Source organism: Amblyraja radiata, chromosome 27 (assembly GCF_010909765.2).
Source record: "Amblyraja radiata isolate CabotCenter1 chromosome 27, sAmbRad1.1.pri, whole genome shotgun sequence".
Taxonomy (NCBI): Eukaryota; Metazoa; Chordata; class Chondrichthyes; order Rajiformes; family Rajidae; genus Amblyraja; species Amblyraja radiata.
The window spans coordinates 15772319-15798280 of record NC_045982.1 but is presented as its reverse complement, the minus strand read 5'-3'; the positions used below and the strand labels follow the sequence as shown (position 1 = coordinate 15798280).

The window sequence follows — 25962 nt, the reverse complement described above, 5'->3', positions numbered from 1 at the left end:
ACAGAATACTATATCTTACTTAAGTACTTCTTCTCTACATTGTCTCTGTGCTGCAAAACATGCTATTGCCCACATTTTGATTTCAACCCCAGTATGAAACTGTTTCCCCCGCATGTCCCAAACACCATGACTTGGAGTAGCAACTGTACGATTCTGTGGAGGGAAGGGAAATAAGACAAGAATTAAATTATTTTGTCATTAAATGATCAAATATTGCTTATTTGCATAACGTTCACAAATAGCTACTTTTTTCAGTATGAAAAAATCAAGTTTAGCTAATTAATTGTAAAGATGCCCAATGTTTAATTACACAGACTTGAGTTACATCCCTGGGTTGTTAACTTGAGTGGGCAGAAATGGCATCATTAATATCAAACTACTAACTGCATGTGCATTTAAACATTTTCCTTATAACTTAGAGGCAGAAAAAGCAGCAAATTTTAAAGTAAATGTGTGAAATTGCAAGAATCATTTATTTTTGTTGGTTCAAGTTTCAAAAAATCATTTTGCGTTTCCCGACAGTGCAATAGTTTTCCACGTCATTATTTCGCATCTTATACCAATTTTATCACAGCTATATTTAATGCATCAATAAATGTCAAGTGTATCATTCTACATAAATAAATCATAAATATAATAATTTCTTTAATTCACAATTTTGGATTAAATAGCCAAAAACCACATTAAAGCCTCTTGCTCTGGATGTGTCTACAATTAATTTATCTTGTTTTTCTAATGTATCTTTCACACATAAGACCAAGAGTTTCTCATTTTCTTTGCAAGGAAATGGATAAAAAGGTAAAAAAAGGCCAAAGTGCTGGAGAAACTAAATGGTTCAGGCTCCATATCTAGAGAACTCGAATAGGTGACGTTTCGGGTCAGGACCCTTCTTCAGACTGATTGTGAGGGCAGGAAAATGGAAGGGGCAGGACAAAGCCTGGCAAGTAATAGGTGGATACTGGTGCGGAAGGTTTCCGATAGGCAGATGGTTGGACAAAGGCCAGAGATGAAAAGACAGTGAGCGACAAAAGGATTGAAGAGTTGCAACTTGTGAAGCGAAGGAAGGAATATAGGTGAAAGGGGATGGGAGGCGAGAAATAGGCGAGAGTTCAGGTGGGGCACAGTGAAGAGGGAGTGGCAAAGAAAGGGGAGGGGTGCATGTGTTTTGTAGTTACCTAAAATTGGAGAATTCAATGTTCATATTGCTGGGTTGTAAGATACGCAAGCGGAATGTGGGTTGCTATTCCTCCAATTTCCATGTACCCTCACTCTGACAATGGAGGATTTCCATTTGGATAGAAAGATCAGTGTGGGAATGGAAGGAGTTAAAATGTTTAGCACTAAATGTTTGTAGGCCTTGGTGGACCGAGCACAAGTGTCTGGCGAAACAGTTGCTGAGTCTACCCTTCCACGGTGGCAGACTTGCTGCATTACAGCTATTGCAGCGCCTGAAGACACGGGTTCAATCCCGACTATGGGTGCTGTCTGTATGGAGTTTGTACGTTCTCCCCCTGACCTCATGGGTTTTCTCTGAGATCTTCAATTTCCTCCCGCACTCCAAAGACGTACAGGTTTGTAGGTTAATTGGCTTGGTGTATATGCAAATTGTCCCTAGTGTGTTTAGGCTAGTGTTCATGAATAGGGATCGCTGGCTGGCATGGAATCAGTGGGCCGACGGGCCTGTTTCCGCGCTGTATCTCTAAATTAAACCTTCCTTAGCTTCACAGTTCACAACTCTTCAATATTTTTGTATCACAACTGCCTTTTCATCTTTGGTGATTGTCCAACATGTACCTAGCAAAACCCCACTCACCTGTATCCATCTATTATTTGCCAGGCTTTGTCCTACCCTCCTCTCTACCAGCTTTCTTTCCTTCTCTCCCCCCACCCCCTCCCCCACAATCATTCTGAAGAAGGGTCTTGACTGAAATTGTCACCTATCCATGATTTTCAGAGGTGTCTGATCTGCTGAGTTACTCCAACACTTTGTGTCTTTATTTGTAAACCATCATCTGCAGTTCCTAGTTTCTGTATTAAAAAGGTAAAGTCAGTATGTTTTATTAAATGTGTGTCATGGGTATAATTCTGATTGGTATCTGCTGCTATTAGCTTTCATGATTAAATCCCAGACCGGCAAACATGCTGATAAATCCACAACTTATTCCCAGTTAAAATAAGTTATGGAGTTACTGCATTTTTACTTTAAGATGCATTCTAATCACATCTATTACTTAATTAATCTAAATTTTGTTACTTACAGTTTGTAATCTAAAATGACTTGGTTCCACCTGTAAAACAAAATTACCTCTGAGAATGTACCAGGAAATGCAATGAAATTATCATAATCATATGAACTGTTTGGAAACAATAAAATTCAGCAAACAATCAATGATAACGATCCTTTGACTGCTACATGCTTACTAAAACACACATACACAAACAAACTAGGCAATATGCAAACTCAAGAAATACATAGAATTAAGGAAGAGAATTTATATCTGGTATTAAATGTTCACTATTTATTTTCACCAAACTCTGATGACTGCAATTGGAAAAACTCTAGAAACTGACTATTCTTTAACTATTTTTGTTTAAATCTTCAACTGTACTTATGAAGCAGGTTTAGAAAATGTTCGCCAAACATACAAGGTTAATCAAGTCAATACGATTAAATTATCAGCACATCTTTTCATGTGTACAGCAGAAAGATATTTTGAATATTGTGGTTTTGAGGACTTGGTATTTAAATAGATCACTGCATATTACAGTACAAGGTCAAGGAAAGTTAGTACAAGGTATGGGTGCGACACAGGCGCAGTGGTAGGTTGCTGCCTTACAATACCAACTGTATCACTGTGACCATGTCGGTTTCCCCCGGGTGTTCCGGTTTCCTCCCACACTCCAAAGACGTACAAGTTTGTAGGTTGACAGGCTTTAATAAAAACTGTATATTGTCTCAAGCATGTTGTAGGACAGTGCTTATCTACGGAGTGATCACTGGTCGACGTGGGTTCGGTGGGCTGAAGGGCCGGTTTCCGTGTTGTATCTCTAAAGTCCATTTGTACTCTGATAATGAAATACGGACGCAGCTCTGGGAATTTCTCCACATACCTCTCCGTCAAAATTTCCAACTTAGACAAGACTGATGATGACCAATACAACATCCGGAAGGAAAAGCATCCATCCTGTGATCTTACCCCATCCTCCCATACACTAAGAATGATGAACAACCACTAAGTTCTAATCAGCAAAGTCCAAAATGCATGCAAAAAAATTAAACCATGAATAGTTTAGTTTACAACATTACTGAGAGGTGCTCAAAAAATATTGCAATGCTACCAGGTTTGCACATCAGAAATGTTCAATTTCCAATCATTTGGTTGGTAAAATTGTCAACTTCCTGTTTAGGCACCACAGATTTTGCAGGTATCAATATGACTTACCCTCCCCCCATACTGCAGCATGGGGGCTGGAAGTACTCGGCCAGTCACATGAGCCATTTCATCTCGAACTTTAAACTGAAACTCCTGGACAAAAGGATCAGCGTCATAGTTTGCATTTTTTACCTAAAAAGTAAAAAGTGATGGAATTAGAATATATTTCAACTATAGGGGCGAAAAAAAGCATTAAGTAACATGCACACCGAAGTTAACTTGGTTAAGAAAATGTCTATAGTTGTGAATAAATGATGCATAGACTAATAAACAGAAGTTTCTTTCAGTGAGATTTAGTTTTTTTTAAATGTTGGGCAAACTATTTTTGTTTTATACCCAATTTATATTATGTTATAAAATTACAACAGTTAAGGTTGTAATTGAGAAAGACTAGTATGTTGAGAATGCCACTGGAGAAAAGTTTTAGCTGATGACTAAAATCATTGTAGCAAGGAGTCATGGTGCAGGCCACAACAGGATAGACTGGGGATTTTACTAAAAGAGTTACTATGGTGATGAAAGAGGAAATAAATTATGAGGGTTATATGAAAGGGTGCAGGTGATAAAAAGGGCATGAAATATTTGAATGTGTAGATGTACAAAGTCAGGTTGAACTTCATAAGATGAGACCCAAATGAAAGGAGAAAGCCAGCAGTGAGTACCAACGTGTAGATTAAAAAGTGAAAAGTTTTATGCAAGAAGCAATGGAACAGACTATGCTAAATTAAATATGTTTAAAACATCCAAAACTGCCACATTTAAACAGGATATGACAGTTACAGATCATTTTAACATAGATTTATGTTCCACGCCATAGGTGAAAATAATTTGAACCGGTAAGGTGGTATCGCAAACATAGCTTTGGCCACCATCTTATTGGCACTGTACACGGCAGTACCAGCTTACAGGCAGAAACAATCCAAAACGTACCAATTTACTTATTTCCTCTTGTCTATCAGGTGCTGAGCGTGCTGTTGCTTTGATCATTGTTGATGTCTGATTGTCCGTCAGTTTCTTGATACAACGCTGTCCCGCCACAATGTTACAGACCTAATTCAAAAACCAAAATTCAGCTGAAGCACATACAAAGCAATTTCCTCAACTCAAATTGCAAAGTCAGTGGTGTGGCATTTCAGATTAAATGTTACGCTGAGGTCTTGTATGCTCACTAGATGGAAATTTGATTTGTATGATACTGTTTCATGATGAGAGAACTGTTTCTGGTTTTGGGATCAATATTCATATCTCAAAAGTCATTAGTGCACACATTGGCTGCATTACAAAAATAATTACACATTATTTGTCGCAAAATACTTAGGTATTTCATGAAGTTGTGAAAATCCTATGTGAAGATATTTTTCATTATATCTGTTCAATCATCTTATATTTAAGAAAGAACTGCAGATGCTGAAAAAATCGAAGGTAGACAAAAATGCTGGTGAAACTCAGTGGGTGAGGCAGCATCTATGGAGCTTATATTATCTTATCGCTCTTTTTGCATAAAGTTGGCCAAGTTCAATTTTTTTTTGTTTTAATTCCTTGCAAAGTATAAACAAGGTATAGCTAGACACACAAAAAAGGCCAGCCACATGCAAATAAATTGCTGACCTATAATAAGCATTTAATTAAGCTATTGTACAAATAGCACATGCATATAAAATCATAAATTAAAATCTATATTCGACTTTTGGTCCTTAATATGAGAGCGGGCAAACTGGCGCATAAATACTCCCCACCAAACAGATATAACTTGTGGATAAATATAAATTTTCATGGGTATCACTGATTTATTTGAGCAAATTATGCTTCTGTTTTAGTATTAAGTCATGTAGACCCAAGGGTCACCAGCTTGATTGATATATTTAGATGATCTCGGCTGGGTCATTACCTTCTATAACTGATCTTTGTATTATTAGGGAAATAAAGATGCCTCCGGTTTAAAGTCTCAGCTGGAGCTGCAGATCTGTTCTCATAGCCAACTTCCGCATCCGATCGACAGTTTGAATTTGCCCCCTGTGGCCAGGGCTCTGGAACTCCGGCCCGGCCTGAGCCGACAGATCCGTTCCCATAGCCGACTTCAGAGTCCGACTTTGCTGTCTGGTATCTCGGCTCCTCGGGGGCCAAAGCAAACCATTCCAGTACCCTTCAAATCCTCCCAGAGGCAGTGACCTATGTTGGCCCAGCAAAATGGATAATCCAGCAAGGTTGTGGAACCAAGGGTGCCGAAAATCAGTGGTGGACCCGTGTTATTCAATTCTCATCCGTACAGGATGAGGTCCACCCATTCATCTCTTACCTCCAGTGGCAGATAGGTGTGTTTCTGCTCCTGTCCCACCTGCAGACAGGGTAGGTGTGGGTATTTTAACTGAAGGTTGTATTTCTGTTTGAAATATTGCGCCACAGTGCATTCCACAGTCTGTCCATTTTCCAGCTGTAAGGGGAACCTGGGAAACAATAGAAAAACACTTAATACAGGTGAACTGAAATCCAAATTCCCCAGCTAAGGAATACAATTGGAAGAAATTAGTGTAACCTAAATCTGCCATATTTCTATATAATCGTGCATGAAATCGTTTTCGCACAAATTTGGCCTTTGGCATGATTTCACAACACATGGATCCTAATTTAGTTCTATTAGCCCTGACCAAAGAGCTGATAGATAGATGAACAGTGTCAAATGCCTTGAGTAAAAATTCAGAATTAGAGCTAGACAAAAGTGTTGGAGAAACTCATCGGGTGCAGCAGCATCTATGGAGCGAAGGAAATAGGCAACGTTTCGGGCCGAAACCCTTCTTCAGACTGAATTAGAGCTGTTTTTTACCTTTGGATTATTCTTCTCTACAGTATTCAGAAATGCCCAAGTTATGATAAAGTGGTTAAGAAGGAACTGCAGATGCTGGAAAATCGAAGGTACACAAAAATGCTGGAGAAACTCAGCGGGTGCAGCAGCATCTATGGACATCAGTCTGAAGAAGGGTTTCGGCCCGAAACGTTGCCTATTTCCTTCGCTCCATAGATGCTGCTGCACCCGCTGAGTTTCTCCAGCATTTTTGTGTACCTATGATAAAGTGGTGCCTTGTGACATTCCCCATCCTTTCATTTTATACATTTTAAGGAAACAATGTATTTCAATTTCTCAGACTGATTGCAAAAAAGTGGTATATTAAAAAAAGAACTTTCATGAAACCCAGAATGATCACAATTTGCCCAATCGTCTACATGTTTGCTTCATAAAATATACCCCAAATACTTGGGTTTAAAAGCTGTTATTTTACTTTTATGTTTGTATTCTCTCTATTTAAAGAGATCTTGACCTGAGTTTTGCTATTAAATTCTATCAAATTATCTACAGCTATGAATAATAAAAATTACCAACTGAGCCCTGTATAATGTAAAAAAATAATGTATACATTATTTTGCATAGCCTAATGATGATAGTTGCTTTGGAAGACTAATAAGGAATACATATTAATTGTAAAGGCAGATGCAATTCTGAGGTTTTGCAATAGAATTTGAACTGCAGCTGAATTAATATTAAAGACATGAAATAAAATCCTTTGAATTAGGGGAACAATGCAACAGACTTAAGTATACTCAGTGGGACAGGCAGCATCTCTGAATAGAATGAATGGATGATGTTTTGGGTCCAACCAGTCATGAATTTTAGTAGTAGGAATAAAGGCGTAGACTATTTTCTAAATGGGGAGAGAATTCAGAAATCGGAGGTGCAAAGGGACTTGGGAGTGCTGGTGCTGGGTTCCCAAAAAGTCACTTTGCAAGTCGAATTGGAAGTAAAGAAAGCAATCTCAATGCGAGCATTTATTTCAAGAGGTCTTGTATACAAAAACAGGGTTGTAATGCTGAGGCTCTATAAGGTGCTGGTAAGGCTGCATTAGGAATATTGTGAGCAATTTTGGGCACCATATCTGAGGAACCATACTGGCACTGGAGAGGTTCCAGAGGAGGTTTACACGGATGATCCCAGGAATGAGTAGGTTAACCTATGATGAACGTTTGTCGGCACTGGGCCTGTACTCAGTGGAGTTTAGAAGAATGAGGGGGGACCTCGTGGAAACATGCACAATAGTGAAAGGGTTGGATAGAGTGGAAGATGTTTCCACCAGTGGGAGTGTCTAGGACAGGAGGTCATAGCCTCAGAATTAAAGGACATTCTTTTAAAGGACATTATTTGCCACAGAAGGCTGTGGAGGCCAAGTCAGTGGCTATTTTAAGGCAGTGATAGATAGATTCTTGATTAGTGCAGGTGTCAGAGGTTATGGGGAGAATCAGATTAGGAGGGAGAGATAGATCAGTCATGATTGAATGGCGGAGTAGACTTGATAGGCCGAATGGCCTAATTCCACTCCAAGCACTTATGACTGTACGAGTTACTCCAGCATTTTGTGTCTATCTTCAGTGTAAACCAGCATCTGCAGTTCCTTCCTACGCAGGCTGCTAAGTATAACATATGATTAATGCCTGCCCCAATGCCATGATTTAATGCGATTGCATTGATTTGCGACCTAGGAAGGAAGAGCTAATAACAGCAATTGCGAAGTACAAGTTTCTTACTAGCAAGACAAACTCCAGTGACATCATCAATATCAGAAGGGGTCCACAGCAAAAAGAGAGGTGCAGTTTCAAACAAGCCCGTGCATTACTTTGTCTGAAGTGATTATGATGGAAAATCTGAACCCAAACCTATAATGTGATTTTCTCCACGTCAGGGGTTTGAGTTAGCAATCCAGCCTGTGTAAATCGATACCCCTTACCTATGATGCTCCAAGATGAAGACTTCATCACAGCAGCCAAACAGTGACAAATATTCAACTCAAAGAAAGGTTATTTTTCCGTAAAATATGCATCAAAAACGTAAATTCTATCCTATACAAATGTGACCTAGACTTTTGTATTTTCCTTCAAGTTTTGATATTAGGCCTTATAACTTACGTTTGATGACTGGCTGGTCGTCTGGTGACGTTGCACACACGGTACTTTCTCCTCATAGGTCCACAGTGAGTTACTTCAACTTTCAATCCTGTGAGAAGTTTGTCAGGAGAAGGCAAAATAGCAACTGTTACAAACCAATTTAACTGTAACCTCAATATTGGAAAATAAATGTAATCTCTCTCTTTCCTCTGAAACTATTTATTCATACTTGAGCTCTGCACATTTCAAAATCAATATCCTACCGATGCATCAGGATATCTTTTCAAATTAGAAACATGTATTAAGTCTGCAACTTCAGTTCACTTTAATTTATTGTCACGTATAATGAGGTACAGTGAAAAGCATTTTGTTGCGTTCCCACCAGTTAGCAGAAACACAACATATGATTACAATCGATCTATTTACAGTGTACAGATACATGATAAGGGAATAACATTTAGTGCAAGATAAAGCCACCAAAGTCAGAACAAGGATAGTCCGAAGGTCTTCAAAGAGGTAGATAGTAGTTCAGCACTACTCACTGGTTATGGTAGGATGATTCAGTTGTCTGATAACAGTTAGGAAGAAACAGTCCCCAAATCTGGTGGTGTGCATTTTCACAGTTCCATATCTTTTGCCTGATGGGAGGGAGGAGAAGAGGGAGAGGCCAGGGTGCGACTCATCCTTGATTATACTGCTCGCCTTGCCGAGGCAGCAATCACTTTGCTTGGATTATACCACAGATTTCCCAACTGCCAGCGACAGATAAAAGAGCAGATATGTAGGCAAATCACAGAGGTTTAAAATTATTCAAGAAGGAACTGCAGATGCTGGAAAATCGAAGGTACACAAAAATGCTGGAGAAACTCAGCGGGTGCAGCAGCATCTATGGAGCGAAGGAAATAGGTAACGTTTCGGGCCGAAACCCTTCTTCAGACTGATAGGGGGTGGCGGGGAGAAGGAAGGAAAAAAGGAGGAGGAAGAGCCCGAGGGCTGGGGGATGGGAGGAGACAGCTCGAGGGCTAAGGAAGGGGAGGAGACAGCAAGGGCTAACAAAATTGGGAGAATTCAATGTTCATGCCCTCCGGATGCAGGCTCCCCAAGCGGAATATGAGGTGTTGTTCCTCCAATTTCCGGTGTTGCTCACTCTGGCAATGGAGGAGACCCAGGACAGAGAGGTCGGATTGGGAATGGGAGGGGGAGTTGAAGTGCTGAGCCACCGGGAGGTCAGGTAGGTTCTTGCGGACCGAGCGGAGGTGTTCGGCGAAACGATCGCCCAACCTCCGCTTAGTCTCACCGATGTAGATCAGCTGACATCTAGAGCAGCGGATGCAGTAGATGAGGTTGGAGGAGATACAGGTGAACCTCTGTCGCACCTGGAACGACTGCTTGGGTCCTTGAATGGAGTCGAGGGGGGAGGTAAAGGGACAGATGCTGCATTTCTTGCGATTGCAACGGAAAGTGCCCGGGGAGGGGGTGGTACGGGAGGGAAGGGAAGAATTGACAAGGGAGTTGCGGAGGGAGAGGTCTTTGCGGAAGGCAGACATTGGGGGGAGATGGGAAGATGTGGCGAGTGGTGGGGTCACGTTGGAGGTGGCGGAAATGGCGGAGGATTATTTGTTGTATTTGCCGGCTGGTGGGGTGAAAGGTGAGGATTAGGGGGACTCTGCCCTTGTTGTGAGTGCGGGGATGGGGAGAGAGAGCAGTGTTGCGGGGTATGGAAGAGACCCTGGTGCGAGCCTCATCTATGGTGGAGGAGGGGAATCCCCGTTCCCTGAAGAATGAGGACATTTCAGATGCCCTGGTGTGGAACGTTTCATCCTGGGAGCAGATGCGGCGTAGGCGGAGGAATTGGGAGTGGGGGATGGAGTCCTTACAGGAGGCAGGTTGGGAAGAAGTGTAGTCCAGATAGCCATGGGAGTCAGTGGGTTTGTAGTGGATGTCGGTCAGAAGTCTATCACCTGCGATGGAGATAGTGAGGTCAAGGAATGGTAGGGAAGTGTCGGAAATAGTCCAGATGTATTTGAGTGCCGGATGGAAGTTGGTGGTAAAATGGATGAAGTCAGTCAGTTATGTGTGGGTGCAGGAGGTGGCCCCAAAGCAGTCGTCGATGTAACGGAGGTAGAGGTCGGGGATGGGGCCCTGGTACGTATTGAACAAGGATTGTTCGACGTACCCGACAAAGAGGCAGGCATAACTGGGGCCCATGCGTGTGCCCATAGCTACGCCTTGTGTTTGGAGGAAATGGGAGGAGTCAAACGTGAAGTTATTGAGGGTAAGGACCAGTTCCGCTAGGCTGAGGAGAGTGTCAGTGGCTGGTTATAGGTTGCTCCTCTGGTCGAGGAAGAACCGGAGGGCTTTGAGGCCATCGTGGTGGGGGATGGAGGTGTAGAGTGACTGGACGTCCATGGTGAAGATGAGGGGGTGAGGGCCTAGAGAGGGCCCCAATCCGACCTCTCTGTCCTGGGTCTCCTCCATTGCCAGAGTGAGCAACACCGGAAATTGGAGGAACAGCACCTCATATTCCGCTTGGGGAGCCTGCATCCGGAGGGCATGAACATTGAATTCTCCCAATTTTGTTAGCCCTTGCTGTCTCCTCCCCTTCCTTAGCCCTCGAGCCGTCTCCTCCCATCCTCCAGCCCTCGGGCTCCTTCTCCTCCTTTTTTCCTTCCTTCTCCCCGCCACCCCCTATCAGTCTGAAGAAGGGTTTCGGCCCGAAACGTTACCTATTTCCGTCGCTCCATAGATGCTGCTGCACCCGCTGAGGTTTAAAATGAATAGGTTTTAGTAAGGGATTTCATCTTTCCCAGTATTAACTTAGATCAGCTTAGTTGAAATAATTAGACAGTGGAAATTTAAAGTGTTTCCAGGAAAGCTTTTTGTGCAAGCGCACAGATATTCCTATTGGGAAAGATTAGCCCAAAGGACTGAAGCAGATGAGATCCAAGGCGAGTTAGTAAATTGGATGCAAATTGGCTTAATAATAAAGACAGAGTGTGATGGTGGAGAGCTGCTTCGGTGATTGGGACCAGTGGTGTACCACAGGGATCGGTACAGAGGTGGTCGTGTATTATACATCAACAACTTATGCAACAGTACATACATTAACAACATAGATGGTGAGTGTAGAAGGTATGATTAGCAAGTTACAAACAACATGAACATTGGTGTGATTGAGCAGGGTTGGCTTGGCCTTCAGAATGATATTGATCAGCCAGTAAATTGAACAGAACATAGGCAGATGTAATTTAATCCTGATATGGGCGTTATGAAGTATATAAAAAGTGTAGGACACCTGCCGTGAATGGTAGGTACCCCACAGAGTAGAATGAAACAAAGAGACCTTGATGCGTAAACCCACAGATATTTCAGGGCAGCAGTGATTTGGCGATGAAGATGGTATACCGAATGCTTGCCTCTATCGAGATGAGAAAAATATTTTTCACACAGAGAGTGGTGAGTTTCTGGAACTCTCTGCCACAGAAGGTAGTTGAGGCCAGTTCATTGGCTATATTTAAGAGGGAGTTAGATGTGGCCCTTGTGGCTAAAGGGATCAGGGGGTATGGAGAGAAGGCAGGTACAGGATACTGAGTTGGATGATCAGCCATGATCATATTGAATGGCGGTGCAGGCTCGAAGGGCCGAATGGCCTACACCTGCACCCATTTTCTATGTTTCTATGTTTCTATCAGCAGAGTCTCAGAATGCAAGCGCAGGGTGGTCTTGGTACAACATTATAAATTGTTAGTTAGGCAACAATCGAAATAACACATGTAGCTCTGGCTGTTACACTATAGGAAGGATGTGACTGCACTGTGCAGGGTGCAGAGGAGTTTCAGCAGGATGTTGCCTGGGATGGAACATTTCAGTTATGAGGGTAGACTGGGTTTATTTTCATTGAAGCAGAAAAGGCTGAGGGGGGGACCTGTTAAAGATATTATAAGGGGGTATTGAGAGTAGATAGGAAAGCAGACATATTTAAAACCTGGGGGAATCATTTTAGGTACGGGACAATAAGTTTAGTGGGCAGCTGAAGTCTGGAATGCAGTGCCCAAGTTGGTGGCAGAGGCAGGTATTCGCACTATATTAAACTTCATTGGATAAACACTGCCAATATATCTAGTACATTTATTTTATAAACTGACTGGAATAAAATACAATATAAATAAACCAGGAATGGCAAATAATAAATTTCAAATTCAACCATAGCCTGTTACTGAGTTGTTGAAAAGAAAATGTCTGCAACTTACCTTTTATCTCTTTGGTGAATTTGACGCGATGGGAATCAGTCAAAGGTCGTGGTTGTTCATCAATATTATGTATGTCTAGAACTTCACACATGAACTGAATTACTGGCTGTGCTTTATAGAAAGCAGTGGCAGAAACTAAAAAGATAAAAAGGGTCCAAATTAAAATGCTGTAATAAAAGAATAGAAAATGCACAGAAATGACTAAGATTCTCTTTGTAATATTAAGAAATAATATAAAAGAAACAAGTTCGAAATTTAAATGAGATTTGTCAGCTTTAAATTATTCTCCATCCCAACCAAATCATTCGCATTTTTATCTGATTAGTAGATTTCCACAAGGTCAGCATTGTCTTGATATTGTTTTGAAGGATTCTTCATTTGTGTAAATACAGCTGCTCAAAGAGTACTGCAAATAGCTATTGATGAAATACATATAAAAGTCTCATAGATCACTATTATTGCCGTGCAAATATGGAACATAATCCTGGGAAAAAATGAACTTTGCCTTAATTGGAAGCTTTGAGGTATTTCAGGCATCTGAATCAGTCTTCTGGTATGACTTAATAATAATAATAATGGATGGGATTTATATAGCGCCTTTCTAATACTCAAGGCGCTTTACATCGTATTATTCATTTACTCCTCAGTCACACTCGGTGGTGGTAAGCTACTTCTGTAGCCACAGCTGCCCTGGGGCAGACTGACGGAAGCGTGTCATAAACTTAACATAAACCGCAGTTCTGTACTTCATATTAAGTATAGAACCAGCGTTTTTATTTGTGAAAGTACATGCCGGTACAACTGGCACCTCCAAAAAGTAAAATGGCAAGATTTTTTTTTCCGGTTATGTGATACGTATGTTTATTAATTGTGTATACGGCACCTTTTTGTAACAAAAAAGCGCTAAATTAAATTTTATAACAAGGAATCGCAGATGCAGGTTTACACAAAAGAACACAAATTCTGGTTAACTCAGTGGGTCAGGCAGCATGTCTGGAAAAAAAATGGATCGGTAACGTTTCAGGTCGGGACCCTTCTACAGGCTATCTTTGACAATCTTTTATTCAATAAATTGAATTGAAAGGTGCAGCTTGGCAGCAGGAACTCCAACCAACCAAGTCCACATTGGGCAGTGATTATCTGTGTATAAAGACAGCTGTAATTTCTACATAGTTAAACCAAAATGTATAAAAATCGCCTTTAGTCAAATCTGACAATGTGCACTTTAACCGCATGTGATTTTTTTCTATTACAAATCTCAAATTGTGGAGCAGAGGCAAATAAATAAATGATGGGTCTTTGTCCCAAACATTATAGAGGGTACTGTACGTTATCCCTCTTCCGCATTCACTCCCTACACACTAGGGGCAATTTACAGAAGTCAATTAATCTACAAACCCCATGTCTTTGGGATGTGGGAGGAAACTGGAGCACCCGGAGGAAACCCAAGGGAGAACATTCGCACGGCACTCAGACAACACCCAGGGTCAGGATCAATCTGAGTCTCTTGCAGTGTGAGGTAGCTGCTCGACCAGGTGCACCACTGTGCCGCCCATTGCATGGAACAGAAGCAAAATCTAAGCACTGGATTTACTTTCACTCAAAAATGAAATTATAGTTCGACTGATGATTTAAGAGGCAGCTGATCGAACAGTTACTACACTTTATTGACTATCAGTGCTATTTTTTGCCAATTTTGACCGAGAGCAAAAATACCAGAAACAATGTCAGGCAGCTCTGCACAGCTTATGATTGATAACCTTTGATCAGAATAACAAAATGTTAGAAATTAATTATGATTGCAGAGAAGGGATAGACAAAATGAAGAGAATGTCCGAAGGAGTGGAGATCAAGAAACGTTGAATAGCAAGTAGCGTGAGGTGATTTGTTTGAAGGAGGTATCAATCGAAAATGAATGAGAAAAATGGAAATAAGAATAAGCAATTCTGAGACTGCAAGGCACAAAACTCTGCAGATGCTGAAAATCTGAATTAAAAGGGAATGTAAAAATACTCAGACCGGGCAGCGTCTGTGGAGAGAGATTAAATGAGCTAATGACTTTATGGTCTGGTATTTTATTTAATTCTTCACATGTTTAAATTATAATTTTTTATTCTTAATTGTTTACTGTATATCTTGTTACTTGCGAGCAAAGCACCAAGGCAAATTCCTTGAATGTATACATTACTTGGCTAATAATTTTTTTAATTCAATTTCATCACAACTGACCAGATCTGACATAATCAAAAAAGGAAAACAATCAGGACAGGGTAATGTCCGATTCACCTCAACCCCATTGAGGACATTGGACTCGGTCTATGGAACTGATTGAAGTTTGAACACCATTTACATCTTTTAAGGACTGAATTTCACAGACACTGAATAATCTTCCAATTTCAAAGCTAAAGGAGTCAGACAAGTGCATTGATTGATATCCTTTCAAAGCAGATGTTAATCTGAGGCCTCATCTGCCTTGACGGGTGCAAATGAAGATCCCACAAAGCTATTTGTAGAGCAGCAGAAACAATTTCCAAGTCTTCTGGTCACCATTTATCCCTAAAAAAGTAATAGCTAGTCATTAATTTAATTCTTTATGGGATATTGCCACATTTCTGTACATTATCAGTGATCACATTTCAGAACGTCTTAAATATCTATGAATGCACTTTAGAGTGGACTTTTTCTATTAATCCAATTTGGTGCTACATTAACAAGACTGGGGAAATTAATTATATTTGATGAAAGACCTCTTTACTTTCAATTACTGAATCACACAATGGAATGAGTTACATTTCCAGGCAGCAGCCATCGCTGCAGGAAACAAATGTCATAGCTTAAATTACCTAATTTCACTATAGCAGTAATTATTCTCATTGGTCACAAGTACTCTAATACTGTTGCATAGATTCAAGTCTTCACCTCCACTTAAGTGTTTAGTTTCTTGCAATTGTTAGCGAGTTCATTGCGACTGAAATACAGTTTGTAGATGTATTAGTGGTTTAAACTGTTGGCTGACATATGTCTAGACGTGCTTGGTTCCTGACACACAGATGTTCCACAATAAGGGTATATTTTACCAATCACTTAAAAAATCAGAAAACTTTACAAAATTAACAATTACTAGAGAACCAATTTCATTTGAATAAGAGCTATTTTGTGCAAGATCATAACTTATAAATGTTTGATGGGAAATGTTCAGTAACTATTACTATTGGTGTTTACCTCAGAAAATTATTTGATTCTTTTGGCAAAAAACTCAATATATATATATTTAAACACTCCAGATTTTCCAGTTCAGAGTAACTTCTGCTGGCATAGGGATATTAAAAAATCTTTGACCTTGCTCAATAATGTGATCTGATCAATATTCCACCTCCAACCAATATTAAAGCCAGACACAATGAATAATTTGTTAATTTACTGCTTTGGACCAATCCCGTTATGTGCATAATAGCTGTAAGATTTGGTTGTATCCCAAAATAAATGTACCACAGGAACAACATAGAAATGTTTTGTGAGATGCAGGATAGTGCATAGATGGAAGTCTTTCTTTTAACCATACAGGCTTACACATTTAGGAAAATTTGTTGTCATTTGTAGACAATATAGTACTTTTACTGTAAAGACATTAATCTTTTAAATAAACTCCCACAGTAAGTGGAAGCGGGAGGACACACAACACAGAAAATGCCCAGTTGCAAATCTTAATAAAAGCAGATCTATATTTAAGGTATGTAATGCGTCTTTTGTATGAGATAATTGCCAGAATGGCACAGCAGATATCCAGCAGTGCAGATGTACACCACAAGGTGATTATTTTGAGTGCTTCTAAGCAGCATGCATTATTACAAAATCAAATATCTTTATTTAACAACTTGGAAAATTGTATTTCATAATCTCTCTGGAACCTAACTTTAATGTAGACAACACATTTGCACGGGAAAACCTTTCCCAAGAATTTATGTTTCTCATAATTTATGCCATGTTCACAGATGTTCAAACAGTACCTCCAACCATGAAATTCAAACAGCTATCATGACCAAACGTTGACCCAGAATTGCTGGAGAAATACACAAAGCCCCATGCATGACCATCAAATTACAGAACTCTTCTATTCTATACTGTCAGCAACCATTGGAAACAGTTTCACACAACATCTGTTCTTGCTATAAAGTGTGGTTCTAACTGTTTACTTCACCTAATAGTACCTCCATCCATGATTGAGTTATAATCTGTATGTGTTAAGTCAACTCCCTCACCTGTCAATTTATCTGATGCAGTTGGATTATAAAGTTGCACTTTCTGCAAGGAAAGCAGGATAAAGTCAGTCTTAAGGAACAAGAAGGAAACCATCATCTTAGCAGATATGACAATGGTTTAACAAACTAATATTTCAATTAGTTTCAATTAATCAATTATTGCCAAACAAGGATTGTATTTCTAACTACCTTTCCTGGGAACCAGACTGATTCCTGGGATGTCAGGACTTTCATATGAAGAAAGACTGGATAGACTTGGCTTACACTCGCTAGAATTTAGGAGATTGAGAGGGGATCTTATAGAAACGTACAAAATTCTTATAGAAACATAGAAATTAGGTGCAGGAGTAGGCCATTCGGCCCTTCGAGCCTGCACCGCCATTCAATATGATCATGGCTGATCATCCAACTCAGCTTATGGGGTTGGACAGGCTAGATGGACAGGAAGATTGTTCCCGATGTTGGGGAAGTCCAGGACAAGGGGTCACAGCTTAAGGATAAGGGGGAAATCCTTTAGGACCGAGATGAGAAGAAACTTTTTCACACAGAGAGTGGTGAATCTCTGGAACTCTCTGCCACAGAGGGTAGTTGAGGCCAGTTCATTGGCTATATTTAAGAGGGAGTTAGATGTGGCCCTTGTGGCTAAAGGGATCAGGGGGTATGGAGAGAAGGCAGGTACGGGATACTGAGTTGGATGATCAGCCATGATCATATTGAATGGCGGTGCAGGCTCGAAGGGCCAAATGGCCTACTCCTGCACCTATTTTCTATGTATCTATGTACTGTTATTCTCACTGATCTCAGATGTGCATTTTCTTAAAAGTAGATAATTGGAAGAATTGTGCACGAAAGAAGTGCAGATGCTGGTTTCAATCAAAGGTAAACACAAAATGCTGATGTAACTCAGCAGTCTGTCCTGTCCCGCTGAGTTACTCCAGCATTGTGTCTATCATTGGAAGAATTGTTTGGAACATGCACATGTATAGCTCTTCCTAAAGTCTTTACTCAGGTTAACTAAAGTATATATAGGTAGTCCTTTCTATGTTATTCAGTTAATCATTACCGGTGCACAGATGTACAACTAGCTGGCAACTGCCAGAAACATGACCGATTCTGGAATGCAAAAAGTATCACTTGGCTAGTCTCAGAAATTCTGCAAGCAATATTTTTTGCTATTCTAAGGTTGACATCAAAATAAATCTAAATTCTCAGCACTTAGACTACCACGTGCACATTGCACCTTTCAGCCACTGGAAATGACAAGATGTTAAACATCAAATTTGTGGTCTGTATTCAAAATGATCATGAGTGATATAATGGTATGTCAGGAAATAACATTACTTTCTGCACTATGTCTGTGCTCAAAACACCCACGTTTTTTCATATATTCTTTTATGTTTGAAGAAGTTGAATATAACAAAAACTAACTTTAAAAATCAGACATGAAATGAGCAAACCCAATGGAAAGAACCATAACCACATACATCTGTCATCACTGTAGAAGCATTCCATTTGAACAAGTCACACTTTCAATGTTTCCCATCAATTCCACATCCTCACCCACATCAGCTGATAACTAACATTGAGACAGCCACAGAGCAAACAATAACCAGAGTACACCAGTTTCTATGGAAGAACATTATTTCATGTATACCACATAAAACGGCATCTACTTGCCAGATTGGTGGCAATGACTCATGATCCGCCACAAAATAAATAACTTTATTTGTATAGCACTTTTCATACAATATTATTATTATTATGATTAAATAAAACCATTTGTATGTTATTTCCTTTCCATTAGTCAAATGAATACTCGTACAGTATACCAAATTATATGTGCGATACTGCTCAGCAGAATTGCCCAACTAGATTTCAGGAATCCATCAGAGGAAACTTTCATATTTCTTATTATAAAGGGCAATATCTCAGAATGTAACATAACCTGATGCAAGATATCATCTAACTACACTGCAGGATGGTATATATATTTTTAGGCCTATTTTTGACAACATTGTTTACAATAAAATTCATCACGTAAAATTAAAATAAGTGCTGGATTAACACATGCAGACTGTGACTTAAATATCAGTGAGATTAATTTTAAACGTCTGGGCATTAAAGCTATTAAAACCCCTCTTGAAGTAATGCGTTATAAAATTAAGGGAAAAAAAAATGCCTTTTAGAAATCTAGAAAAATAAATCTTGTATAGTCATATTAAAAAAATTATATTGATAACAAAACACAACTACAAAGTATAAGTGAAAAATGTCTCATTTCCAAAATTCCTATCTGGTTTCCCCATTCACAGAACATAAAACATATTTAGTAAAATCACACAATCGGATAAGTGAGATCATGTCCTGACTTGATTTAATTATTGCCACCGGTGGTTTCTGTGAGTCATTCAAATAACCGAAAAATTCCTCACTGAAACATACTATGTATCATTTACACCAGACAACCACCACCATCTGACAGAAAATCTGCCAACCCTACATTTCAACTGTATTCACATTTTCCATCGGCAACCAAAATATCAAAGGACCAGAACAGTAAATTAGCTCTAATGTACAACAAATTCATAGTACAAACTTGTTCTTCAATTTATATATTCAGAAGATTGCTTACACATCTGCCCAAGAGTTGCTTTGTATATATGTCTGGACACCACAGCTTAAGATGATAATTTCCCATCAAACAGAAATGAAAATAAAATCCCAATACCTCCCAAAACTGGTGCATTAGCAAGATTTGCAGATATAAGCATTTTCCATTGGTTGGGAGACCAAAACTAGGGGACAAAGGCTAAAAGTTAGAGCCAGGCTGTTCAAGAGTGAAGTTAAGATAAACTCGCTAAGGGTGATAATAATTTAAAGGGCATTTGATTCTGGGTTATATTTGAGAATGGCACATATTAAAACCCAAATATATTAAAGAATATCAGTTAAGGCCATATTGCTGGTGTTCTAATGTTTGCATTTGTTAGAAGGCATGACTAGAATAGTTATGACTTCAGTCACTGCAGGAATAGGCCCTAGGATATCTATTCCAAAAAGATCTGAAGCAGAAATGTTCAAAATTAAGGTCTGAAGAAGGGTTTCGGCCCGAAACGTCGCCTATTTCCTTCGCTCCATAGATGCTGCTGCACCCGCTGAGTTTCTCCAGCATTTTTGTGTACCTATGTTCAAAATTAAGGTGGCTGCAGAAAGTGATGGACATTGTCTGGCCCATTGCGGGTACTGACCTCCCCACCATCTAAAGGATGTTCTGCCTCAAGAAAGCGGCCAATATCAAAGACACGCACCTCCCTGCCCACACGCTCTTCTCATTGCTACCCTCCGGAAGAATGTACAGGAGTCTGAGAACCATTACCTTAGGTTCAAGAACGTCTTTTTCCAAACAACCATCATGTTCTTGAATCACACTGCGCAATCTTAACCACAACCCTACTTCAGCACTGAACCACTCATGGGCTTTACACTACCATGATCGTTCTATGAACTTTGTTTTTTACATTATCATCATCTAGTTTACTTGGAATAACTGACAATTTTTTGTACAATAGATGATAGGTGCAGGAGTACGCCATTCGGCCCTTCTAGCCAGCACCGTCATTCACTGTGATCATGGCTGATCATCCACAATCATTACCCCGTTCCTGCCTTCTCCCCATATCCCTTGACTTGGCTATCTTTAAGAGCTCTATCTAACTCTCTCTTGAAAGCATCCAGAGATACTTTTATTTTTGTAGTTGTCATGTATGAGATTTGTTGTTTTGGGTCATATCCAGTACATGTGACAAATGGACACTCTTGTACCACACTGATGTCAACTTCGTGCTCAAATCCTGGAGGGGCAGTTGAATTTCATGAGCAAGAGTTTTGCATTGACAACCAGTAAATATGTTTATATATAAATTATACCCAGATTTAATAGAATGGATAGAGACCAATACAATTGAGAATGGACCAAATTTCTGATTTAAAAGGTTTTGAGGAATTCCGATCCAATTCTTTTCAAGGGTAATAAGGTCCTGTCTGTAAATTAACGCAAATTAAATTGAGATGGAAGTTGAAGGTCAGCAAAATGTTTTGGTGCAAATGATAAATCAAATTTGAATGCCACCACTTTCAGATATCCAATGCACTCTGAAGTAGCAAACATCCTAGAATTAGGCTAAATGCCTCGTGCTTGAAACAGGTAAAAGGTGATGTAACTGGATTGTTACAGACAAAGTTCTTTTTGCTTCCAATTTAAAAAATTTCCTCAGTAATATTAATGCACTATAATAACGAAGTAAACTAAAATTATTATCAGGCTCTGTACACCTCATCTTTCTCATGCCATTTTTCATTTGTGCATGCTACTTATAAAATGTGGGGTGTATATCCAAGAAAATTAAGTAATGAAACCGAGGACTTCCCTGTCAATGAGAATTTTGTAACAGAGCAAATGGAATAAAAAAATCTTCCATTAACATTAATTAAAGTATCAAATTGAATTCCTTATGCCAATACTTAATTGAATTTACTATTGAGTAAAATGTAATGGCTTTAAATATTAATTGTTGAAAATACCAGAAATGCAATTTTGCAGCATTAGGAACCAAAGGAAAATAACTTTCCTTTCCACAATAAAGGAATATATGCAGTTTTAAAAGTCAAAAACTGCCGTGCTTCCAAATTATGTCCAATGAATAATATCTGCAGTTGTAAGGTAACATTCTGATGCAGTACTGCTTCCACATTATAATGAAAACGATTTTCTTACCTTCAAGAAGTCTATAACAAATATTTTAGCTGTTCAAATTATACATTTTTTAAAATTATGATTTGTTTTTGGCGGAGCTAAACTTTCAGAATACAGTCCACAGCCATTTTAATTAAAAAAACATTGTAAGCATGCTCCTAGTGAATGTAATCCCTAAATTCACATGACTCAGATACCACTTATTAATATGTTTCTCATTCGACGGATTTTTTGGACGGATAAGGACGACCTTTTCCCCACCATTTCATTTGCAAATACAAAGGTGATCTGCGATGTCCTTAACATTTTTATAAATTAAAGTTACTTCAGCACCCCATTTACAGGCGAATCAGTTCAGAACCAAATTTTTAACAGCCACCTTCATCCCAAACCCATTTAAACCCAAGCCAAATAATCAACCATCGGCGACAATTCTATGAGGTAGTACAAAGAATGTGCATTTTTGAAGAAATCAATCTTCAGTGAGACCATAATAATTAGATACAGATCTGAAAAACAAAACTGTGAATCCTTGATTCCAAACAGTGAGAATTTCCAGATTAGTTGAGGGAATCATGCAGTTAAAAAAAAAAGTATTTACCCAGCAGGAATCACACTAAGAATTATTTGTTTTTACAATCTATCTCCAATAACATCTGTCATTTAGCATTGTTCGATTAAACACTCATGCTTTGATAAATTAAGTTAATAGCTGAAAATGCTTCAAATATTGATCACTTCAGTGTCAACAGATTCAACATTTGATCGATTTAAAATCTCAGTAACAGCACAAAGCCGTAATAGTTTTCAACAGCAATGGGTTCTGGGAAATGTAAACAGTTCTGCACTGAAAAGGCAGCATTCAATAGCAAGATTTCAGATTCTCCATCTTCAGGTGGCGTTCCCAAATATTTTAAAACTCCAGCAGTGGAACAAATATGGAAACTACCAGAAGCTTTTTTGGGGAGTGTCAATTTAAGCTGCAAATGGATACATAATGCAATATATTTGTTGGGTTTTAATTAAAACTTTAAAATAAGTTTTAAGGGAATCTTTTTTTAAAATAATCATGTTTTATTTTTTTTTTAAATACACTACAAATTAATTTTGAATGTTTCAATTGTCAGACATATTCAAAAGCAATCAAAGCATAACAGATTTGCAGCTGGCATTCGTTTTTTATCAATTTCATTGCATTGTACTGAAGTAAAAGTTTAGATCAGGCTGTCATTTATCAGCAATTTACAAAGGACATGTGGCAACATGTGGAACTGCAGATACTGGTTTAAATTGAAGATAGACACAAAATGCTGGAGCAACTCAGCAGGATCGGCAGGATCTCCGAAGAGAAGGAATGGGTGACGTTTCGGGTCGATACCCTTCTTCAGACTAGTCAGGGGAAAGGGAAACAAGATATATAGACAGTGATGTAGAGACATATAGAACAAATGAATGAAAGATATTCAAAATAGTAACGATAATAAAGGAAACATGACATTGCTAGGCGAGACGGGAACCTGGTGCGACTTGGGTGGGGGAAGGATGTTGAGAGAGGGAGTGAAGGAGTTACTTGAAATTAGAGAAATCAATATTCATACCATTGGGTTGTAAGCTGCCCAGGCGAAATATGAGAGTCAGTGCGTTTGTAATAGATGTCAGTCAATAGTCTATCTCCTGTGATGGAGATGGTGAGATCAAGAAAGGGGAGGGTGGTCCAAGTGAATTTGAGTGCATGATGGAAATTGTTGGTGAAGTTAATAAAATCCATGAGTTCTGCATAGGTGCAGGAGGTAGCACCGATGCAGTCGTCAATGTAACGGGTATAGAGTTCGGGGAAAGGGCTAGTGTATGCCTGGATCAGCCAGTTGTATTTGGCTTGCTGCTGCCATCAAACACCAGTCTATTTTCTCTTGTATAAGTTGCCACATAATGTTTGTAATTTTTACGTGAAACCCTCTCTGGAGAAGGGTTTCAGCCCGAAACGTTGCCTATTTCCTTCGCCCCATAGATGCTGCTGCACCCGCTGAGTTTCTCCAGCATTTTTGTGTACCTTAGCTGTGAGGAGGATGCAAGGAGGCTGCAAGGTGACTTGGATAGGTTGGGTGAGTGGGCAGATGCAGTATAATGTGGATAAATGTGAGGTTATCCACTTTGGTGGCAAGAACAGGAAAGTAGACTATTATCTGAATGGTGGCTGATTAGGAAAAAGGGAGATGCAACGAGACTTGGGTGTCATGGTACACCAGTCATTGAAAGTAGGCATGCAGGTGCAGCAGGCAGTGAAGAAAGCGAATGGTATGTTAGCATTCATAGCAAACGTATTTGAGTATAGGAGCAGGGAGGTTCTACTGCAGTTGTACAGGGCCTTGGTGAAACCACACCTGGAGTATTGCGTACAGTTTTGGCCTCCTAGTCTGAGGAAAGACATTCTTGCCATAGAGGGAGTACAGAGAAGGTTCACCAGACTGATTCCTGGGATGGCAGGACTTTCATATGAAGAAAGACTGGATAGACTTGGCTTGTACTCGCTAGAATTTAGAAGATAGAAGGGGGATCTTATAGAAACGTACAAAATTCTTAATGGGTTGGACAGGCTAGATGCAGGAAGATTGTACCCGATGTTGGGGAATGCCAGAACAAGGGGTCACAGTTTAAGGATAAGGGGGAAGTCTTTTAGGACCGAGATGAGAATATTTTTTTTCACACAGAGTGGTGAATCTGTGGAATTCTCTGCCACAGAAAGTAGTTGAGGCCAGTTCATTGGCTATATTTAAGAGGGAGTTAGATGTGGCCCTTGTGGCTAAAGGGATCAGGGGGTATGGAGAGAAGGAAGGCACAGGATACTGAGTTGGATGATCAGCCATGATCATATTGAATGGCGGTGCAGGCTCGAAGGGCCGAATGGCCTACTCCTGCACCTATTTTCTATGTTTCTATGTCCTGCCCCATCTCTTCCAGCTTTCTTTCCTGCCCCACTATAGTCTGAAGAAGGGTTCCGACACAAAACGTCACCTATCCATGTTCTCCAGGGATGCTGCCTGACACACTGAGTTACTCCAGCATTTTGTGTCTACCTTTGATATAAACCAGCATCAACAGTTCCATGTTATACTAAAAATTAAATACAGTTTAAATTGCACTGAATATTATGAGGAGCTGTGCTGGATCCAATGATTCCCGATATCATAGTATGTTCTTGGTTCTCAACAGATTGATTTATCTGTCTTCACGGTCGAATAGAGATAATTTCATGGAGATATTGAGATGCTGATGCAACTTGATTGACATCCCTGGGTTACCATCCTTGAGCCATAGCTTTGCTAAAATTCTTAACACAACACAGATGTTGCCCTATTATTAAGGTCAAAGAACCATATAATGGAGAAATTGGACGGAAAAATAAATAACTGCCAACGGCAAAATCTTATAAACAATGACATTGGGAAAACATTGCACAATATGCCATTTAAGAATATTCAAATTTTATGAAGAGATTTTTAACGGAGTTGACTAAATGTTTGACCAAAAAGGAGCAACCTAAATGGCGAGGTGGTGATAGTGAAGTGGCAAGCATATGGAATTCCAGAACCTCTATGTCCAACTAAATGTGGTCACAAATTAAGCAATGAAAGGTTATTAGATCCAGAATATTGGAATGCCATGGTGCTGATTGCTACATGTCAATTTAAGAACAGACTTTGAATGACAAAAATGAAAAAAATAAAAGATGTAACAACTTGAGATTATGGACCAAGTATGGTTGGTAGATATTATGGTGTGATGCAGAAGATTAATGCAATGTAATAATGGAGATTGGAAGAGGAAAACAATGAGTGGTTAAATGTGTAAGTATAAAAACCTCTGGCAAGGATTGACACCAATAAATTCTGTTCAAGTTCCAAAGTCAGCTTTGTGGAGGGTAGTCTATTTAATTAATGTGGACACAAGAAACTGCAGGTTGCTGGCAATCTTGAGCAAAATCAAAAGACTGGAGAAACTCAGCAAGTCAGTCAGCATCTGTGGAAGTAAATGGACAGATTATGTTTCGGGTCGAGACCGTTCTTCGGGTCGAGACTCAGTCTGAAGAAGAGCCCTGGCTTCAAATGTCATGTGTCTATGCCCTCCACAAATGCTGCCTGAATCACTGACTTCCTCCAGGTGTGTGTTTTTTGTAAGTGATTAATGTAAAAATGAAACAATCTTTCATCTCCCATAAATTCTTTGAGGCCTATTCTAAAAATACACAATTTCTAATTTCTCAGATGATCTTCAGTCCCGTCTGTCAGAACTATAATGCAATATCCCTTAACTATTTTGCTTGATAAATCAAACCAACA

At 39.5% G+C, this 25962-nt stretch overlaps 1 protein-coding gene across 4 annotated transcripts in view; it reads right to left on the bottom strand.

Moving 5' to 3' along the window:
* LOC116988484 (protein argonaute-3) overlaps nucleotides 1-25962 on the bottom strand; it is a 104543-nt gene that overhangs the window by 19637 nt on the left and 58944 nt on the right. For 3 of the 4 annotated variants that reach the window (XM_033045224.1, XM_033045226.1, XM_033045227.1), the window contains 7 exons: nucleotides 12614-12748; nucleotides 8385-8487; nucleotides 5731-5878; nucleotides 4365-4484; nucleotides 3444-3566; nucleotides 2259-2288; nucleotides 20-153 (listed from right to left, as the gene is read on the bottom strand). In XM_033045224.1, the coding sequence (XP_032901115.1) occupies nucleotides 20-153; nucleotides 2259-2288; nucleotides 3444-3566; nucleotides 4365-4484; nucleotides 5731-5878; nucleotides 8385-8487; nucleotides 12614-12748 (793 nt within the window). The remainder of the gene's footprint in view (nucleotides 1-19; nucleotides 154-2258; nucleotides 2289-3443; nucleotides 3567-4364; nucleotides 4485-5730; nucleotides 5879-8384; nucleotides 8488-12613; nucleotides 12749-25962) is intronic. The other variant, XM_033045225.1, reaches the window with a different exon arrangement.